This window comes from Rhipicephalus sanguineus, chromosome 5, assembly GCF_013339695.2.
Source record: "Rhipicephalus sanguineus isolate Rsan-2018 chromosome 5, BIME_Rsan_1.4, whole genome shotgun sequence".
Taxonomy (NCBI): domain Eukaryota; kingdom Metazoa; phylum Arthropoda; class Arachnida; order Ixodida; family Ixodidae; genus Rhipicephalus; species Rhipicephalus sanguineus.
The window spans coordinates 206,567,790-206,590,373 of record NC_051180.1 but is presented as its reverse complement, the minus strand read 5'-3'; the positions used below and the strand labels follow the sequence as shown (position 1 = coordinate 206,590,373).

General features: G+C 47.3%; 1 protein-coding gene across 1 annotated transcript in view; it reads right to left on the bottom strand.

Annotated features, from left to right (window-relative positions):
- LOC119395191 (uncharacterized) overlaps positions 1–21,365 on the bottom strand; it is a 33,530-nt gene extending 12,165 nt beyond the window's left edge. The window contains exons 1-2 of the mRNA XM_037662470.2: positions 21,217–21,365; positions 20,949–21,163 (exon numbers count right to left, since the gene is read on the bottom strand). Coding sequence (XP_037518398.2) covers positions 20,949–21,163; positions 21,217–21,304 — 303 coding nt within the window. The 5' untranslated portion in view covers positions 21,305–21,365. The remainder of the gene's footprint in view (positions 1–20,948; positions 21,164–21,216) is intronic.
- Between the last annotated feature and the right edge of the window lie 1,219 nt (positions 21,366–22,584).

Below are 22,584 nucleotides of genomic sequence, written 5' to 3'. Positions count from 1 at the left end.
ACCCCTGTAACTGGAGACCCTGGCCCACTGTGTTCATTGCCGCCTAACGCAACATTAGACATTGTTGCCGTGTTCCATCTTTTTTTTCTTGTGGAAAATCGAGAGCGTGTTGGCGCAAGTGTCGTGGTGCTTATATGTTTAGCGTTGCGAAGGGCCATTAACCCTTAGCCGAGTACGGAGGACTTAAGGTTTCCCAAACCTTTTTTTTTGTTTCGTTGTTGTTCCCATAAGACGCCTTGGCCTCTTATGTGAATCTTAAGGGGGGCGTGTAAGGTTCGGGAAAAAACAGAGAGCTGGGGGAGGGCCGTTGGCGCCAGTATGCCGGCACCGTGTCCCGCGTGAACAGGGGGACGGCGTGGGGGTTACAGACATCTGTCAACGGGGGCAAGTTGGCGCCGAGGGAAGGCAGTCGGTGGCCGGTTGCGGCGTGCCGGCGTCGTTTCTTGAAAGCACCCCCCCTCCCCTTCCCCCGAGTGCGTGCTACCGCGAAAACAACTCGGGAGGTGACCTCATTTGGAACACCGTACGTCATCCCTTCGGTGGGGCGCTTTTCCCTCCGCGGGTGCGGCCGCATGGGTTCTAGGAACTGGCGCGCCAGAGTTGGCGGGACCACGTGGCCGCATTGGGGAAAGGGGTGCTCAGAAGGAGGAAAAGAGGCCGACCGTGGGAAGTAGGTCAGTCTGAGCAAGGCGGTGTTACTGCGAGGCAGTACTCGGGTCTCCCGAGGTGTGGACGATGTCCAACGTAGACGCTCTGACTTTGTAAATACGCTGTAGATATGTTGTTTTTGTAACCATCTGTATATAAACTGCTTTAATTCTCCTTGATCTCCGAGCCTCTGCCTGCAAATCGCCACCACGACCGTCGCTGACGGGGCACCTCGGTGACGAATCTTCACAAGCCTGGTGATCAGCCTCTGGCTGAATCGCGATTATCGTATCGCGGGTAAAGAACTCCAAACTTTACTGCTACGAAGGCGGGGCATCCACACATTTGTGTTACTACGCAAGTAGTTCAGCATCTTGCAGCGCAGTTCAGTTCCAGTTTCGCTTTCGCTTGCTTGCATCGCTAGAGCGTTTAGCACTACGTATACATGCAGAATAGGAACATAGTGAAATTGTGATCAGTGTGCGTAGATGCATCTACCTACTGTACTGTATATTGTCACGGCGTTGTTACATTGACGAAGGCAGCAGTGGGCGTGTCGAAGATGAATGAATGAATGAATGTGACCTTTATTGAAATAAAAGGACGACTCTTGGTCGTCCTTTTATTTCAATCAAGTATCATGTGCACTTTGTTGATGCGACGGCTAACAATGATGAAAAAAAAATCACAGCATATCCACGGAGTGAATGATGATGAGTGGGCGAAGCTGCGGAGGTTCATCGGTAAACCGTGAATCTTCCGTGAATTCTGCCCAGTACATCATCACCGACGTGAGATAGGGCGCGTTTATACTAAAGGTTCGATGAGTTATGACGACTTGCAGCTCACTTTAATTTTACATGTACGCTGTGAATTTTCATTGTTTAGAAAACCATTGCTTTAGAAAACATCTGGCGTCTTTCGTTAAGCAGCTGGCGTCTTTTCCTCTTGCTTTAGAAACATCTGGCGTTCTTCCGTTTTGCTTTTACAAAACATCTGGCGTCTTTCGTTGGTTTATTTCATCAATCAACAGCGTTTTGAACAAAATTGTTATTGATTAATCACGCACAGGAGAAATCTCACCAGGCACTACCTTGGAGGTAAAGAATGGCTGCTAATGGGAATGAGAGACAGAAGAAGTCGGCTTTTAGCTACCGCTGCGAATTTTTTATTGTTCAACAACGCACAGGAAAAATCTCCCACCGGCACCACCTTGGAGGTCAAAGCGTAAGACTGGTTACGGACTACGACTACGACTACGAGGGACGAACGGGTGCCGCCTTAAGGAGCTTCGCCCCTAAAATTATGGCTGAGCCCTATGCAATGGGTTGGAAGCTTTAACGACCCACTAGTTATGTAATTCGCGTTGTGTGACGCCCGGTCGTTATTTCATTCTCCCACCACGCTATATAACATATGTTAAAGTGAGTAGAAGAGAGAGAGAGCGAAATAACCTTATGAGACCCTGAGGAATTGAATCATGAGGGCCTTATGGGCTTGCACGGCAACCAATACAAGTGCACTTGCGAGGTACCGACTACGCTATAAATCACTATAATAGTTGTGATGTAGAGAAGCAGCCATTTTGTCATTTTTCGTTATTCTACAGAGAACCGTGGTACCTGCTACACATCTGCACGGCATTATGTGCACTTTGTCGATGCTATGCCTGAAGACCAATTAATGCTGCTGTGCCTCAGGATAGCATGTTGGGCCCATTGCTCATTAATATATATGTGAATATGCAGTAAATATGTGCGCTAATACTAAATTGATCATTTACGCAGACGATACAAGTATTTTTGTTACAGAACCTTACCTTTCATACTTCATAGAAAAAGGCAACGTAGTCCTAAGTAAAATTCAAACTTGGAGTATCGCCAACTCCTTGAACTTAAAAGCGGCAAAAACGAAAGCTGTTTTATTTCGGCCTCAGAACAAAGCACTGAATATAACAAAGTCTAAATTTAGGTACGTCAACTGTAGAATTATCACACGTTGCAAGAAGCCTGGCAGTCATTTTTGAAGAACATATGACGTGGACAGATCAATTGAATGCCACCTTAATTAAACTTTCGAAAACTGTAGGAATATTATGCAAATTTCCTTACGTCCTTCCACAGAACATAAAGTTGTTAATTTACAAGTCATTCTTTTTATCTAACGTATCTTATTGTTACTTAGTCTGGGGCACTACCACCAAAAACAACATTCAGAAATTACACAAACTTCAAGAGAAAGCCATTCAAAACTTCGTTAGTGCCGCATACGACGCACACACGGAACCAATTTTCAAGGCTCCGCACTTATTTTCAGTGAATGAACTCTATCGCACAATTTTAAACAAACGCTACACATCAGCTACGAAAAATAATGACATATTTTTCACAAAATCGTCGGGGCTAAGTCGCGCTGAACATGTTTGCACTTTAAGGGTACGTGAAGTCTGGAGGTTGCCCAGAACGTGAAAAGTTACGGAACTCAGATGTTAAAATACCAGTTACCGTTACTACTGAATAATTCCGAGTAACATACGTAACAATTTCGAGTACTTAATTCGCATCTGTGTGATGACAAAAGTATGTGTATCGAGTGCATCTCAATCTTCCGTGCCTTTTTCTTTTCTTTTCTTATGTACATATTTTCTTTCATTCGCTGCTGTGTACATACCTACAACATTGCCTTTTTTCAGTTGCTAGTTTATTTATGATGTACCAGTCAAAAGAACTGACATGTGCCCGTTTGCCCTTTCTGTACACTCTGTATGCCACGTTTCCCAAGCCCGGGGTTTCGGACCCTGTCAAGCCTGATCTCCGGCTTTATAGATGCGAAGCATCTTATGGCGGAGTTCAAACCGGTGGTGTGCGGCGTGACCACCCTTACTGCGCATGCGCAAACCTCCTCCACACACCTCTCCGCTCCATTTCTCCCTCTCCACTCTCTTTCACCTCTCCACTACCCCTCTGCCCTCCCCCTCTCCACTACCCCTCTGAAACGGGGGCTCGACATGCCGAAACGCTGCTTCGCATCGCCTCATGGTCCCCTTTAACGGGAGATGGTGTGATCTTTTGCCAGTACCCACCAAGCTTCATTGAGTGTTTTTGAAGCTGAAAATAAATCCTGATTGATTGATTGATTGATTGAATGATTGATTGATTGATTGATTGATTGATTGATTGATTGATTGATTGATTGATTGATTGAAGGCGATGAATAATTATGGCAGCGCCATTTGTAATGGGTTCGAAGCATTCAACGACCCACTCGTCGCGCAATTCGCTTTGTGTAGCGCCTGGTTACAGAATTCACGTTCTGTGACGCCTGGTTGTTATTTTACCCTTCTATGACGCTATATTACATATGCTAATGTCGTTCTTCGCGACATGAAGCCTCTATAGGTTATTTTGCAACGGAGTTTCAAAATTATGTAGTGCGCCGTTCACTGTAATAATAGGTCATCTTTTTATACATTAAAGAAAAAAGCATTGGCATTGTATTGATATTTCCTTCAACTACAGAATCAATAGTCATTACAGAATCTGACTTCAAAAAACGCATACACTTCACGCATGAATCCTTGCTAATAGGGAAGCGAGGCACAATTAGCAGATACCACTAACACGGCCGCTCGATGAAAAACACACGGTGCGGCCTGCCGCGTGGAGCGGATACTGCGCCAGGCGCCTAGTGCTCCTGGCTGCCGCCGCGGCGCCACCAGTGGGGGAGCCCCTGGTGGTCGTCCGCGCGGCACTTACTTTTGGGAACTCAGTGGTGTGCATGAGGGCAGACGTGCAATCGGGAATGAATATAAATCAAAGGACTGAATCAAAGGACGGGAAGACGGCAAATGAGGCTGTAAAGGGCGATATGGGATGGGCAGGTTTTGAGGCGAGGGAGGCTCAGAGCAAAATAAGGTTCGAAGAAAGGCTAAGGAATATAAAGGAGAGTAGATCGGCAGAGAAGGTGTTCCGTTATTTGTATAGGAAGAGCGTGGACACACAGTGGAGAAAAAGAACTAGGAGGCTCACTGGTAAATATACGGCTGGTAGTGTAAGCAATATGTCAACAAAGAGCGTTAAGCAAAAAGTCAGAGTCAGAGAAGAGGACAGTATTTACTGGACGGCAGCTATGGAGAAAAAACCGGCTTTGAGTAACTACCGAAAGGGCAAAAAATGAAATAATGAGGGAGGCGTTTTACGATAATTCAAGGGCAAGCGCTGTACTGTTTGATGCAAGATCAGGTTGCCTTAGAACGGGTAGTTATAAAGCGACATTCAGTAAAGAAGAAGAACAATGCACGTGCCGCGGTGAAGATAAGGAAATGGCGGAACATGTTCTGATTGAATGTGGAGATGTCCACCCAGGTGTACGTTTGGTCACGAGCCTGCATGACGCCTTGGGTTTTATAGACAATGGAAAGCTGAACACACCCGCGAGAGAAAGGACAAAAATAAATTTTGAAAAAGAATAAGGACATTCTGCCGTAAAGGGCAGGGAACGGAGCTGAAAACTTGTTTTCTTTTTTTTCTGGAGTAAGATAGTTTTAATTGAAGTAAAGACACTAAGCCAACACTAAGAAAAAGAAGAGTAAAGGTTTTTTTTTTTTTTTGTCGAGCCTGGTGGCACACTTGTCACCGCCCCGTCATAAAGGGGACGCTCATAGCATCCATCCATCCATCCGAAAGGCCGAAAGCGAGAGCGCTGGAATTATTGCGGCGGATCGCGGCTTGACAGCGCAGCTGCTATGCGCTTTTTAGTTGTTGAAGGGTTACAATAAACTTGCTTTAGCGTTAACTATATTGGTGATCGTCCTACCGAATGTGCGCCGGCGATGCTTCAACCTAAATATAGCAAGTGTTAGTTTTATCTGAGGTGGTTGCTCGTGCGAGTTGCGATTTTTCGCTTCATGTTTTCTCTCTTTTGTTGCCGTTGCGCTGTTCACCCTCGATAATGTATGTTTGTGCTGCAGTTATTTTATCAACAGGAGAGTCGCTCATTGACAGGTGCGGTTGTATTTCCGGAATTAGTGTTGGTCACACCTTAGAAACAAAAGCATTGTGAACATCAGGGGAGTCATAATTGCTTTATTGCACGTGCCTGAAAAAAGGGTCACTGTGTTATTAGAATCACAGGCGCAGCACTTTCCTGGCGAGAGGTTTTTGCGCCAAGCGTACCAGACGCTCAACAGACGTATTAACATTTCCTACCGAGTTGGCAAGAAGCGTTCGTAAGAGCTTTCTGATGAAAACTTTGCAGACTTCCATGGCGTGGTCGTCCACCCCGCAAGTCCATTTTCAGCACTTCCATGGTCATAGAGAACAGCTGGTCAACTTTCAGACATATCGTGAAAAAATATCCGACAGGAATAATATATGATGTTGACAAGCCTCTTATTACAAAACATAGTAATCGGTTTGCCACTTGGAGTACGGCTGTTGAGTGCTCTTCTTCATCACGGTCAACGAAAGCAAAAAGTTTGTCGACTTGTCGGTCGTACATGACCCTCTGCTGTATGGCCATCTCGTGAACGATCAGGGAGCAGAACGCTTATTTTTGCTCTACACTGGGACCCTTGAATTCAATGCACAGCCACTCCTTTATCAACGAAGTGACGCCGATTCCACCTGTTAAATGGCCTGCATATTTCTGGAGCGTTGAGCGACAAGGGAGCTGAAAGATATTTCTGGACCTTGCATGCTCATAACTCTTGCTGAAGCATGCCTTCCAAACTGCACATTCCCTTAGAATGACGTCACTGTATTGGGGCTTCTTCGTCGAGAAACTGCGGACTTGGTTTCTAGCGAACTCGGCAGTCTTGTCACCTTGCGCAGCACCATTGAGCCACTTCATAAAACAGGCAATGTCCGTGTTATTTTCATAAAACTGCGCGCGCTCCTCAGCCTGATCCACTTTTTCTTGAAGGGCCTGCAGTGCTCCTTTCATACGAGCGATCTTCGCTTGGAAGCCGCGCATTTTAGGGGCGAAGCTCCTTAAAGCGGCACCCGTTCGTCCCCGTCGTAGTGCGTAACCAGTCTTAACGCTAGTACCAGATCTTGACCTGCAAGCTGGTGCCGGTGGGAGATTTCTCCTGTGCGTTGTTGAACAATAAAAAATTCGCAGCGTGCGCGTTAACTAAAAGCCAAATTCTTCTGTCTCTCATTCCCCATTAGCAGCCATCGGCATGTTCCAGTAGGAAACGTTAGTAGAAGTAGAAGTGTAAGTGTTAGCTAAAAGCCGACTTCTTCTGTCTCTCATTCCCATTAGCAGCCATTGTTTACCTCCAAGGTAGTGCCTGGTGAGATTTCTCTTGTGCGTGAATAAACAATAAAAATTTTGTTCAAAACGCCGTTGATTGATGAAATAAACCAACGAAAGACGCCAGATGTTTTCTAAAAGCAAAACGAAAAGACGCCAGCTGCTTAACGAAAGACGCCAGAGCTGAAACTTGTCTTCCTCCGTGCCCTCTGCACGAACTCATTGTTGTGTTTCGGTTTCGGTTGAGTATTGCACTGTACGAAGGCCATGGGGCGCCGCTCTGGCATTCCTGTTTTACCCAGGACACGTGTAAATAAAAGAGTGTGTGGAGAGTACTCGTTCAGTGCGGACATTTCTGCTTCGGCGCGTCGCCCAAACCGCGTGTTCGGGCTGGCTGGCGTCCCCGCCGGTCGCGTTGGTCACCGCCGGTCTTCGCCTGCTGCTGCGCCGGGAGTACCAGCCCGCAACACAGCACTCATGTTTCCCGACGTATTGCCAGATGGCGTCCATATCTCACGGAGCGCCTCTTTTATCGTCTTTAGACGACCTTTGCAGCGAAGCACGCAGATACGCGGCCAATTTTTTCATCGAGCGGCAGTGCCACTAAACTTGGTAAAACATCGACGAGATTCACTTGTAAAAATGTTCGAAGCAGCGGAAGAGCACAGTCCCGAAAATAGAAAAAAACGAACCACCAGTGAGATATCTGATTTCCTGGACATTTGTACAGCTGTCTATATGTTGGATTGCCTAGACACGACATACTGGTTCATGTGAAGAAAATGCCTATTTCACCAATGTCCAAGACATTCTTCTACAAAGTGCATACAGAGACGCTGCCTGTAAAAACCTCGTTAAGCAGCAAAGGCATCTTTGTAACTTTAGTTAACTGTCGCCTCTGTGAAGTTCCGGAAACTATGAACATTGCTTCATCAGTTGTCAAGATGCCATACTCTTTTGAGAAGTACTACAAATGGCTTTGAAAAGAAACAACACGATATAAATTCTTAGAGTATACGTTATCTCGTGCCACCAAAAAGCAATTCTATGCCTGTGGACATGCTCTTACTAATGGGTATGCACAGTTTATGGAAAACTCGCATGTTAGACAGGCATGCGGAACCCATATGGTATCATCACGGTTGCATTTCATTAAAATGGCTCTTCAGCTACAAGACTTTTATCAGCAATTACAGTTTCATGCAGACTGTTGTCCACTCTTCTTGAAATGCTGCATTAATAGTCTTTTAGTACACAGAGTTACTTTATACTTCTTTTTGTGTAATGCTTGTTGTACGCTTGTAGAGGCCGCCTTGAGCATTTTGTTCGCTATGTATGGTAATTACGCACGTATGTAATATACAACATGACACAGAACAAGAAAAAAAGCATCGGCATGGCTCTATGGTTTAATACTGGGCTCCCAGGCAGAAAGCCGAGGTTCGAACCGCGTTCCACCCTGGATATTTTTTCTTATTTCGTTTTTTTTATTTCGCGCGATAACAGTTACGGACACCAGTGGCGGCGGCGCACAACAACGGCGCCAAAAACGGCCGTTGTTGTGATCTCATAACAGCTTTCGCTGTAAAATAAAGAAAACAGAGGACAGATATGCACATCTTCTTGCGCATGCTTCATGCATGTGGCTAAACGTACGGTTTTCAGACACGCAGGCTCTTGAAAGAATAATAATAACAATTGTTGGGGTTTAACGCCCCAAAACAACGATATGACTATGAGAGACGCAATAGTGGAGGGCTCCGAAAATTTCGGCCTCCTGGGGTCCTTTAGCGTGCACCGAAATCTAAGTGCACGGGCCTCAAACATTTTCGCCTCCATCGAAAAATGCGGCCGCCGCGGCCGGGATTCGATCCCGCTACCTGCGGGTCAGCAGTCGAGCACCATAACCACTAGACCACCGTGGCGGGTCGAGTCTTGAAAGAAGCGCTGGATTTTCTGCGCGTGTTTTGTTAGAAGCCTTCTTTATCGAAAATAACAAATATCAGTGTCCTATCGAACCATCTGCGTCGTTGTTTGCGACGGAGATGGCTTTTCTTGATGCAAGAATTTGCGGGCTTATATCCGTTTTTTTTTTCTTTTCGTTGTTATCTTCGGTGGGTTCTGTGGTTGCTCATGTATATTTTGATTCACTAGTGCCCTTTCGACATGCGTATCGTCGTTTACATATATGGGTTCTACTACGTGCAATAAACTATTACTATTGAGCGCTGTTTGCGAGGTGTAGTGGTGAGTACTTGCTTGTGTGATTGTGTGTGTGGATGAGGGAGTATCAAATAGCACCTAATTTTCAAAGTGTCTCCTACCGCGGTGCCTAGGCTTGCATCCCATCCGTAGTCAAACCAATGACCACTGAGGCCTCAAAGCACAACAAACTTATTTACGTGACCACTCACACGGAAGGGTCGGTGAACGCCCTATGGACTCGAGGCAGCTGGGGCAGCGAAATCCAGCAGCCGGCAGCTATTGGCCGGACGGAGTTGCAGCGTGTATCCTTCCGGGCAGCCAATGCATAGCATAAATAACCAGTTTATAGAAGGGAAACTTTAAGAACGGTAGGATAAATGAGCAGCAGTAGCATATGGAACTACCCATGGCAACCAAGAGATGGTGCGGCGCAAACAGGAAGCGGGAACGATAATTGCTTTGTATAGCCTTTTTTTTATGTACAAAAAGTTTCAGAACGCCTGAGCTTCGCCTCAAGAGTAGAACGCAATAGCGTAATCTGGCCGCTTTCGCATCGCCTTCTCAATCGGTATCGCTCCTATGTCAACACCTCATCCGTGCTTCAAGAAAGGGAACGTCTGTACGCGTAATATAAGCCATATAAAACTATCCTACAATGCCTGCTGCAAGTACAATTGTGAAGTGACCCTTACGCCATAATTATTCCTTTTTCAGATCAGCGAGGTAACAACTACGCGTCCGTAAGCCAACACGGGAACCTACGCAGCTGCTCACTTTGTCGATGCTATTGCTGCTCATGATGATTAAATGCCTGAGCGATTTTAATGGGTGGGAGTATAAACCCCCAGTCTTCGTGCAATTCACATGCACTGGCGCCTGGCCTGATTCCACGCCTATGCCGCGCAACATTACATGCGTTAAGGAGACTCCTCGCTCTACATGAAATTCGTATAGGGCGTTTCCGGAAGCAGTTTCAAGCACTGGCGTGGCTCTGTGCTAGAACACCTGCCCTCCGCGTAGGAGGCCTCGGATCGATTTCCACTCGAACCGAATTTCTTAACCGCGGAGCTGTTCAGGCGGTGCGTAATGAGTCTGCTGAATCTTAAAGCTATCATCATTATGAACCGGCACACGTTCTCTTCGTCTTATACTTCATCTTCGTCTTCTTCCTCATTTTCTACTTCGCTCCCAGAACACGTGTGCCGATTGGTCCGGCGTAAAAATGGAAGGCGAGAGATTACAGAGAGAGAGGGAAAGGGATATAGGGAAATTGAAAAATATGTAGAATGAAAACGAAAAAAGAGAGAAAAAGATAAAAAGAGAAAGAAATGGACATAGAAAGAAAGAGAGAAACAAAGAAAGAAAACAATAGAAGGCGAGAGAACGAGCCCGGAGATGCATAGAGAGAAACAGATAGAAAAAGAAAAAATATAGAAAGATAGAGACAGTTACAGACAGAGAGTGAAATAGATACACAAAAACATACAGAAAAAGAGAAAAAACAAAGAGAGCCATGCACAGTGTAGTATAGAAAGGAGTGGTGAGAGTGAGGAGAAGGGTAAAGTATATATAGCACAGTCTTGTATAGTATAGTATAGTCCAGCAAGATGTGGGAAAGAAAAGCAAGGGCGAGGAGCAAGGAATGAAGGAGGAGCTCCGCCGCTTCCTCAGTCTTGGCACCACTAGTATGTAGCTGCCCCAGTGCATTTTATTACTTATTTATTTGCATCTATCTCGAATTTTCTCTCACGGACCACGCAAATTTTTCGCTCAGAACCAACGACGCTGACACCGGCACCGGAATTTCTGCGAAACGAGCTGTTTAATGCGATCGCGTGAAAATGGCGGCTTTGTTAGTTTCTTTTTTTTACGTATTCTGTGCACATACGCCGACGCTGTGAAATAGGACGGGACGCGCGTAAGACAATATGCGCCTACTACTTTTTTGGCCGCTTGTTTCAAGTGCGTTTATACGTCCGGCTGCATACCTCAGAGGCCTTTGGAACGCTGTACGGCTGTGTACAAGGTTTACAAGAAACTAAAGGACATGTGCTTAAACCAGTACAAAGAATTCACAAGTGAGTACAGAAATCAATATTCTTTATTGACAGCGAACTAGCAATGCTCTTTCAATGAAAAAATAAAACTATCGTGTTCAAACCATCATCGAGAGCTCGTAAAAAGCTCGCCTTCGTCTCCATAGACAAAAAGAACTGAAAGGCATGTGTCACTCTTTTGCACCGTCAGTTAGCGTTTGAAACAGCGTTCACGTGGGAAAAGACCACCCGTGTGGAAAAGCCCACCCGACCGGGGAGAAAGGTTGCCAAGCCAGGTATCGGATTCCATACCTCGTTAAACGACGAAGATGGGAACGTGCCAGGATAGAAGAACAAGTGGAATACGACTACGTTGGCAAGCAAAGAAGCCCAAGTACAGCCAGCAGGAACAAATCGGATTCCCTCACAAGCGTCAGGAGCAGGTCACGCTCCAGCAATCGATCAAGGTCAGGGTCCACACTCCGCAGTGTCAAGCCCACCAACCACCCCAAGCCACTGATAAAAGCAAAGGCATAACCGGAAACTATAACACCAGACCCCCATTACAGGTGAGCTGGGCTGACGTGGCTTCCGGAGCGCACGCGGAGAGGCAGAGGCTGAATCAAACACTAGAAACAAAGCGTTGGAAAAAGAACTAGCAGAAATTAACGAATTATGCTACAGCATCATCAACGGATTGTAGCTCTAGAAGAAGAAAACAGTAGATTGAGGGCAGAAAACACCACTCTTAAAAACGAGCGAGGTATCACTATATATAGCATAGAAGAACAAGTGACAGACATGGAGGAAGAGGCTAACACGCCAGCCAAACGCAAAGCCACAGATGATAACCAGATGATCACAGAAAAAAAAAGACTAAGTCCAAGAAAAAGATAGAAAAAAGACAGGATGCGCATGACAGAAAAATTGACAGTCTAGAAGACAAAATAGATATCCTAGATACAAATTTTAAAGACATGGCTGCATAAATTACCCTGCAAGTTACACAGGCTATTATGACCCAAATACAACAACAATTAAACACAATAGCTACTAGATTAACCTATATTGAGATTTGTATGAAGACATGGGGACTTCAAACCAGTGGAGGCGGCCTCACCAAAACAACCAGTAGGCCATATATGAGACCCTCGACATCTATGGTGCAGGGGACCGGAAAACCGTAACTGCCACCATGGATCGACACGACCGTTATTCGCAATGCCCATAGACTGTCGCGCCGCCAAGCGGAATTCAGGAGCGTCCTCTCGAGGAGGGTTAGTAGACGACAAAATGGCAGCACTACGCAGTCGCTCCCTTGTTCGGCTGTGCTAACCTCAGTGTTAACGCGTTGGCAAGGAAGGAACACTACGACTTGGCATGTTCCCTGCATCAGTGAACAAACCGGGCCCTCCGTGACACGAGAAATCTGATTCGTTCTTGCGAGGCGCGAAGTTTTCGTGAAAATACGTGGCGACTCGCGCTTTCAATGCTAGCCCACATCGTACGCATACTATCAGCTTCGCGAGGCTTTCTGTTGCCACGTAGGTTAGTTAAATGTTATCGTCTGACATATTCAGTTGAAATTCACCCTGTTTTACTTGTACGTAGCATTGGTCAGTGTTTCTTGTAGTGCATGAATCCCATAACACAGTACGCGGGAGGTCGCGCCGGCTCGCGATGTGCTCTTGTAAAACTGAGCGATCTCAAGTTTTCGATACATTAAAATATGCCTCCATCCTTTGTCAGCAAAGCGCTGTTACTAATCGTGCGAGCGACGTTTCAATCATTCGAGGACGCGTCTGCTCCACACCTTTCGTGGAGCGAACGCTTTCCACGCCGTCCTTCGCCAGTGTGTTGGTTTCATAGCCAGCGCTGCGCCGCTTGTTTTTGTACGTTTGTTGATAGGTGGCAGCACACTGCAAACGATTTGCTCGTTGACCGATCTGAGAGCGAAATCAGCGAAATGTTCTCCGCGCCCAGACGTCTCTGTAATTGTAAACGTGGTGACGCGGAGTGGTCGAAGTTGTTCGGCGGAGGAAATTCTTCAGATTGCTTTCAGCAGTGATGTTGAAAGAAACCATCTTGACGACGAGGATTTTCACTGGACGTAGAAGACTGTGAAGGCACCGAGAGTGACAGCGACGAACGATCAGCTGCTAACTCACGAGGAGCGAGTCCCACTTCACGTCCCCTCGTGCGTTATTCTTCTTTCACGCTCGTAAGTCACTTTGATTGTATTCAATGTATAATATCCTTGAGCGAGATCAAAATAAAAGCATAGTTCCTCTTGTGCATTGCACGTATCAATTATTGTGGATATTATGGAGCGCCGCATGCCGCGAACACGCTCGAGCTCGACCAGATAAGCGAAATGGTTAGAGCGTTGGAACGTGCAGTCAAAGCCACAATCCACGCCTTTCGGCTAACTTCTTCGACGTTGCGAAAAGGATACGTGTGCATTCTTTTCGATATTCGTGTTTCGATCGTGCTGATCGAGCCTGCAACATGCGAGTGAAGTGAATTGCACACGGCTAGAGTCTCAGCATGGCTGTGACACAATTGCGCTACTGAATGGAATCCGTCAGGCAAGCTCGGTACGTACTACCTCGGAGTGCCGTTATGCTCATACGTCAATTTTAGTTCATGCAGTTTTATGTAGCACGCACAGGATTTCGCAAAGCATCGTTATGCACGGTAACGGAGCTGAAATATAACCTTTCAGACCACAGCAAATAATTAGGTGGCGAGTACTTAGCACTTTCCATGGTTTGGGAAAGTAGTTTAGTCTCATATCCAATTCAGCAGAGCTCAAGACTTCATCCGGTGAAAGTGGCACGGGCCGTATGTCCGCACGTACTATATGTTCCTATGCTAACAAACGGGTTGACCCTCCTCCTGGCGCCATCTTGAAAAGCACGGCGCGCCACCTATAGTTCGTGGGCATTGCGAATACTATCTGGCAATGGAACTGCCGAGGCTACGGTAGAAAAAGATCCAACTTACATCAATACCTAATTAATAAGGAACATCATGATGTTATATCGTTACAGGAGACACACTGTAAGGCCAAATTATCTGGGTACAGATCATTCTGTAGTGCCGACGGGGAGGCAAGAGTTGTCACCACTCTTTTTTAAACGTCACCACACGGTCGTACAGCGTGATACAGGCATTGCGGATGTAGACAATTTATTAATCGAGTTAACACCTCTTGGGAAAAATAATCAAAGCTTATTTATCCTTAATATTTACAGCAACTCAAGAAATAGACATCCCAATTTCCGATCACTTCTCTGCAAGACCCTCTATATCGCCAATGGGAGAGCCTTAGTTATTGGGGGAATTTTAACACTCACCACATGGCATGGGGATACAAATTTCAGGACCGCAAAGGCAGACAGCTATGGCTAGATGCACAACAACAGGGCCTTACTCTCATCACAGACCCTTTGACCCCTACGAGGCAAGGGTCTAGTGTTAGTGTGGATACAATGCCAAACCTCACCTTTACCAAGAACATTAAGGATGCAAAATGACTCAGCACGCTACAAAATCTAGGCAGCGATCACAGTATCCTCGAAATCACTATTAAAAGCAGCGCCACGCAAGTCTAAGGGCCAACAACTCAAAAGCGCAGACTGGGACAAACTCAGACTAATTCCCAATGAAAAGGATAATACTATCTCTGATATAGTGGACTGGAGCACGCAGCTTAAACAGGATGTTAACTTAGCAACACACATCATTCCCTAGGAAGCGCAAATGGAACGGGTAGACAATAAACTCCTACATATGTGGGAAGCGAAAGAAGGTCTCCTGAGAAGATGGAAAACCAAGAGACACAACAGGACGCTGTGACGAAGGCTAGCTCGGCTTAACAGATACATATAAACACACGCGCAACAGCTCTGCATACTACAATGGGAGGAAACATGCACCTCTATGGATAAACAGTTATCCAGAACCTGGAACCTTGTGAAGTACCCTTGGAGTACCGAGGACACTAAAGCCACGTACTGGCACGTACTGACAAAACACAAACAAAATATTACACGCATATGAAAACACCGAAAAAGCTTTTATAGATGAAATAGCCGCAAGGTATTTATCTCGGGATAAGCCAGCAATACACCCACATTACACAGGCACCGAAAACGCACAACTAGACGCAGAGATCATTGAGTGGAGCTGAGAGGAGCTTATTTACAAAAGGCTAATACCAATTCGGCACCAGGTCTAGACGGTATAGCAAACAAGATGATCCGAAATCTCGATGATACTCCTCTAGAACAACTTACCAAGTACATTAACGACTGCTGGGAATCAGGCACAATACCACAACAATGAAAAACTGCTCAAATTATTCTAATACCTGAACCAGGCAAGCGGCTACAGTTGGAGAACTTGAGACCCATCTCGCTCACTTCCTGTCTGGGAAAGCTTATGGAACACGTTGTCCTAACAAGACTGACAAACTATCTCGAGGACAACGACGTTCTTCCGCCAACCATGTTGGGCTTCCGGAGAAATTTGTCTACACAGCATGCAATGCTCCAACTCAAACATGAATCACAGATAACACAAGTCAAAACACCAAAGCTATCCCAGGATTAGACCTAAAGAAAGCGTTTGACAGTGTTATGCACGACACAATATTAAACAGAATAACAGAGCTAGGCCTAGGCCAGCGATTATACACCTATATTCGAGACGTCCTAGCTAACCGAAAAGCACGTATTAAGATTGGAAACACTGAGTCCAAGGAACTACAGCTCGGAAGCGCAGGTACACCCCAAGGGCCAGTAATCTCTCCGATGCTGTTTAACCTCGCTCTGACCGGCTTACCAGCAAATGTACAGGAAATCCACGGCCTCCATCATACCATCTATGCTGACGATATTACCCTATGGGTGAGCGATAACAGTCATGAACAAGTTGAAAATACATTACAACGTGCGATAGAAACAGTCGAACCATACTTATCAGGAACCGGACCGGCGTGTTCGGCGCAGAAATCTGAGCTGCTCATGTATAAACTATCACGACGTGGCCAAAAACCACACAATTACGAGAAAAAGAATAACCTAGAAATTCGCCTCACTACGGCGGATGGTAAATTCATACCCAAGGTTGACAGGATCAGAGTGTTGGGACTCATTATTGAAAGTAACGGCCACAATGGACAGACCATACGCAAATTAGACGACGTAACGTCTCAAATCAGGCGGCTACTTAAACGCATCGCCAACAAATATAGCGGGATGAAAGAAGGCATGGTGAAACTTGTGGCGCACAAAAAAGACATGGACGAAGAAAGTGAAGACTGGACGATGCACTTACTTCCAACAGAATGTTTATTCAACAGAGGCGGAACATATACTATGAACAGTGCGCGCAGGCGCTGAGAGTCCTGGCTGGGCCAACAAAGCAAAATCAAATGCGATTAAACTTGGGACCAGCAGAAGGCTGATTAAAGCGCTTAAAAAACTATACATTGGCACGTGTGGAGCCACGCCACTGCGTTTTGTCTAAGAATGCAAGCCTCTTGTTCCGTTAGGTCAATCGATGCTGTGGTGATACAAGAAGCTCCCGCTTTCGCAATTTCCACTGCCTCGATAATCTCACGGGTTGCCTTATTGTTGCTAGTACCGATGACGATGCAATTATCAAGTGAAGGTACACAACCACAGGCTCTGCAATGCTGACTAAGATGACCGGCTGCTATATTCTGAGAACTTCTGAGAAAGAAGGCAATCTGCTTAGGCTAGGCCAAACGTTTGAAATAAGCGAAATAGTTTACGTAGCATCATACCTACGGTGGCATTCGTCAGAAAGATACAAATTAGACTGTTTGATCAGGCAAATATACAAGCAAGTAATTGGACTGTCCATCACCACTAGCAACGATAGCCTACTGCAGCTAGGTCTTAACAATACACTGGTTGAGCTTATCGAGGCACAGCGCATCGCACAATACGAACGCCTGTCCAAAACTAAAACAGGCAGGCAAACATTCGATCGGCTAGGTATTACTTATCACACCCAACATGGGGTCAAGGTAGATATGCCCAGACATATTAGAGGCGTGATAACCGTACTTCCTATACCCAAGAATATGCATCCCGCCCACCATCAGGGCAGACGGGACTCAACAGCGTGCGATATACAAAAGAAATTTGGTAACAGCATGGACACCGTGTTCGTAGATGCAGCTACATAGACAAAAGCGCGCCTACACAGCCGTGGTGATAAATTATGAGGGAAAATGTTTGACGAGTGCTACCGTCAGTACGTCACACGTAGAAACCGCAGATGAAATATCTGTCGCATTAGCCATAGCACAAACACAAGCGGACGTGATCATCAGTGATTCGCAGAAGGCGATACGAAACTTCGCAAGCGGCCGAATCTCCCCAGAGGCACTGCGATTTCTAAATCTCGGTAATAATGAAGAAAAAAGTCTTCAAAATTTGCTAGCGCGAAATTGACAAGGACTTGTCTTTGTCAATTTCGCACTAGCCCATTTTGAAGATTTAGTCCTTGTCAATTTCGCGCTAGCCAATTTCGAAGATTATGAACCAACTAGCCCAGCAAGGTATACTATTAAGAAAGAAGTGTCCATCTGATATGGACACCCGCTCACACACTATCAGACGGTAGCAATGAGGCGGTGCACCGCATGGCTTGAGGGCTTACAGACAGAGTATCGATTAATGCCGCCTCAGGGAATACCGGTGAGTGGGAGTGGGAAGATAGAATGACCACATTTCACGAAATTACAGTACACGATAGAATGCAGAGGCATACATTCCGACCGCCTCACCCGAAATTAAGCAAGAAACAGTCTGTCGAATGGCGGCAGCTACAAACCCGATCCCACGCGAGTCCAGGTATCATGCATATAATGCACCCAGATTTATGCATGACAGACAAGTGCAGACATTGCGACTCTAGAGCCACCTTCGAGCATATACTATGGGGATGTCCAGATATAATAAACAGTAGCCGTGATGCAGCCTTAAACAGCGACAGCGTCCGCGCGCGCTGGGAGTCTGCGTTGCTCAGCTCGGACCTGGAGCACCAATTCTGGGCCGTCCAGCGAGCCAAGGAAGCCGCCAAGGGCCAGCAACCCTTGGCCGAAGCCTAGGCGGGATCCAGGCCCATCCCACCTATTCACAGGGCAATCAATAAAGTTAATTGATCGGAACTGATCTGAATGATAGTCATCTTGTTTTTTTATTATTGTGCTTAATCAGGCGCCTATAACAGGAAATTTTGCGTTAACACGGACAGCATTTTCAGGGAAGGCACTTTTTTTCTCAGAAGCTGCGCGGTCGATTTTCTTGCCCCCTTCGGCAATGAATAGAACTTGAGACTTTCTGGGCCCTGGCCAAGGAGCCAAGCCCGGGACAGCACGTGGGCTGTCCCTTTTAAACCACGTAAGCAGGCACCTCCACCAGTGGCGTAGGCAGAACTTTTTAGGGGCGAAGCTCCTTATAGCGGCACCCGTTCGTCCCTCGTAGCGTAGTATGTAACCAGTCTTACGCTTTGACCTGCAAGGTGGTGCCGGTGGGAGATTTTTCCTGTGCGTTGTTGAACAATAAAAAATTCGCAGCGTTAGCTAAAAGCCGACTTCTTCTGTCTCTCATTCCCATTAGCAGCCATTCTTTACCTCCAAGGTAGTGCCTGGTGAGATTTCTCCTGTGCGTGATTAAACAATAAAAATTTTGTTCAAAACGCCGTTGATTGATGAAATAAACCAACAAAAGACGCCAGATGTTTTGTAAAAGCAAAACGAAAGAACGCCAGATGTTTCTAAAGCAAAACGAAAAGACGCCAGCTGCTTGACGAAAGACGCCAGATGTTTCCTAAGCAATGGTTATCTAAACAATGAAAATTCACAGCGTACATGTAAAATTAAAGTGTGCTGCAAGTCGTCATAACTCATCGACCCTTTAGTATAAACGCGCCCGATCTCACGTCGGTGATGATGTACTGGGCAGAATTCACGGAAGATTCACGGTTTACCGATGAACCTCCACAGCTTCGCCCACTCATCATCATTCACTGCGTGGATATGCTGTGATTTTTTTTTTCGGAGGGAGGCATGCCCTTGATTCAACATGGGGCCCGGGCAGGTAAGTGTGGTCGAGTGTCGTTGTGTGTCCCATGGGAGACAAACATTTTGGGGAGGGGGGGCACGGGTCTTCCATGCGAGCCCCTGGCTACGCCCCTGACCTCGACTGCACAGCTGCAGCATTAACTATTTCTAGCCGGTGCGCGCGGTTGTATTATCGCGTGGCTGCCTTATCAGTCGGCCTAATTCAACTATATTAGCACGAAACTGTTTTACACCGGGTACCACCAAGACTACAGTGACGTATTTCCGTGACAAATATGACGTTGATAAAATGGACGCTAACGAATGAGAAAGTAACAAAAAAACTATAAAGTTCCGCTGCCGGAAATCGACCCTGCGACCACTCGGTCGGTACAACAAACGCCCGGGGTGCAACCGACTAAGCTACCGAGGCACATGCACGACTCCCTACAAATGCGCCTTATATCTCTGACACAGTCACTCTCGCACTGGGTTCTCTGTTGTTGGGGCAAGTCGGGGTGGTGCGGTGCCGCCATCTGTGAGTGGTGTAGTGTATGCGTGATGGCACTTACTAGCGCCGATAGGAAACGATCTGGAGACGACGCAGTTAAAGCATAGCTTCCGAGATTCCGCGCAGTCTAAGAGGTTATGCTTCAACTGCGTGGTTAACGATGACCTCCGAGATTGCGCTCAATATCGGAGGTCATATTTAAAGCGTTTCAATACCAGCCAGAAATACTGGGCGCGCTGGAATCGGCAAGTAGCCCTAGACGCAGTTACGTTCTCTGCCTTTCGATTCTTGTTAGCGTGTGACGAATCGTTGTCAGAGTAGTGCAGCTACTACAGGCGCCAACGGTGTTCCTCCGCCGCCGACTGCTACGAGTGCGACAGCACCGACTAATAAAACTGCTGCGATAGGTGCTGTAGAAAGGCAATGATGTTGACGGGCGAATATCATGCCTTGGTGGAGCGAGCCAGAGGCCAGCGGGACGTGAACGCCTGTGCGCGTTCGCGGATCATGCTATGAACCTCTGTCTCCCGTGTTGCTGAGGCGCAGTAGCCGTAGTGTATGCATGAGCCTAGGCGCAGGTTACCTTATTACCCGGGAGCGCGCACTATGACGTTTCTCTCCTTAATTAACGACGCTTTGAAGAAGTGCATAGTAAATATCGAGTACCAGTGTTTATTATGTGCGTGTTGATGTCATCATTGCGCTGGATTCATGATAAAGTGTGTCCAGGTATATGCTAACAACTGCATCTAGCCACAATGGTTAAATCATGATCGTTGGCCTTAGTCGTCGCGATGGATATGTGCAACTGGGCATCAGTGTGGGATGCATTCACATCAAACGGTGCTATAGCTACCAAACACCAATAGACAAGCCCTCATATATCACTACACAGTAAGAACTACTTCCGTGAAGACACGTTTCACTTTCGTGTTACACCAGTTCCTCTGACGGAGGGATCAGCCTAGTTTTCCCCCATACCCCACTATCCGGAGCCCTTCACTTCGGCGTCTCTCACAACCATATCATAGTTTTCGGATGTAACACCCCAACACTGACTATTACCCCACCTCGCCGCGCCTCTTGGTTGTGTAACGTACCATCTCTTATGACTTTCATATAATGGTCGATGAAAAACGGCAGCACAGTAACTGAGAAGGTGCATACTCTATGTTTAAAGGAAATTTACCGCCATGCGGCCTCCGGCGACGCAGTCCCACACGCCGTCGGCGTCCAGGTCCAGCCGGCAGTTCAGCGCAAACAGCTCGTGAGTCACGTAGATACGCCATAGCTCGTGTCCCGAGCGGCCGTCAAGCGCTGCCAGGCCGCCGCCACAGCCTCGATCACCAGCCGCGGGCAGGTAGACGTCACACGCCACCAACGGGTACCGGTAAGCGTCCAGGCCTGCACGCGCGTGCTCTGTCACCAGGTCCACGCGGCAAACTTTGTGCACTGACCGGTTCCAAAGCCGAAAACAATGTCAAGCGTGCCGTCCTCATTCACGTCCACGTGGCGGAAGGCCGACTCGGTAGTCAGCATGGGCATCGTGTAGTGCCACACGTCGTGCTTGCGCACCTTCCGGCAGATACCGGAGTGCGCTGCCCGCCGTGTCCGCTGGTACCGAAGCACCAGAGCCGCCGCGCCTGCGAGTGCCGCAGCCCTAACGTTAGATAGAGCTGAAAGCCACTATGACGACTAAAGCCAAAGGGAGAAACACCAGCACCACTTCCAACAACGTTACTCCAGAAAAAAGGATGATATTTGTACAGCTAGCGCTGCCACAGTTCATCGGTACGCATTCGCATTCAGATAGAACTGTTCAGGTAGCGGCTCTCAAACATGCGGCCCGCGGACCTCTCGCTGGCAGCGCGGCCCGCACGTTACTAAAGCACATGCTTCTGGTCTAGTTGGTGCGTATATTGCTTAGGTACAGACGACTGTGGCGCGAAATACATTTCTTGAAAAAGGGACGCTTCTCCCTTTTTCTTCTCCCTTTTTCAAGAAATGTATTTCGCGCCACAGTCGTCTGTACCTAAGCAATAAACGCACGTTACTGTTTTAAGTGCGAATGCACTTTATAAGCGACCCTGAATCCGCCGTCCCATAGCAACGGCGCGAAGAGCGGAGAGGAGCGTCTGTAGCAACGGCGCAGCGACGTCACGCCCCACGTGACTGCGCGCGCTCCGCCCTCCGCTCCGTGGCTGCGCGCGCCCCGCGCATTGCCTGTGGTGACGAAGGCCGGCCGCGAGACGCCGAACGAAAGCGTGCGAAGCGAGTCGAGCACCCCGAAGCCGATCTGGCGCGGGGACGCGCGATGCGTGAGCGAGCGCGGGCCCTCGAATTCGATCGGCCGGATGCGCGCTTCAAGCGAGACTTCCTGGACCGCAGCTTCGGATATAGCTGCGCGGCGTGCGATCGACTGTGGTTCGACAACAACCTGAGCCCCATCTCGGGCGTGCGCAACGCCGCCAACAAGTTGAACGCGTTGCGGGTTCTTTGGAACGAGTTCGGAAGACAGATCATCATCATCAGTAAAAGTGCTTTGCACTTAAAAACGGCCAGACCTCGTGGGGTCGGCTGGCGCGTGCTCTCTCGCTGCCGTCTCCTTCGCTCGGCTCTGCAGTTTAGTCGCGCGCGCCCCCTCATAGCATCACCCCGTGCTTCGCACTTCCTCATACTCCCCTTCGGGGAAATGCGGTTTTTTTTCCCATACTTTTTGCTCATTAATTATGTTCATGAGCTACGCAGACGTGACTCGTCGCAAGCATTTTAAATGCCTTAGTGATACCAAGGCACTTTGAGAATTTCTATCTATCTATCTATCT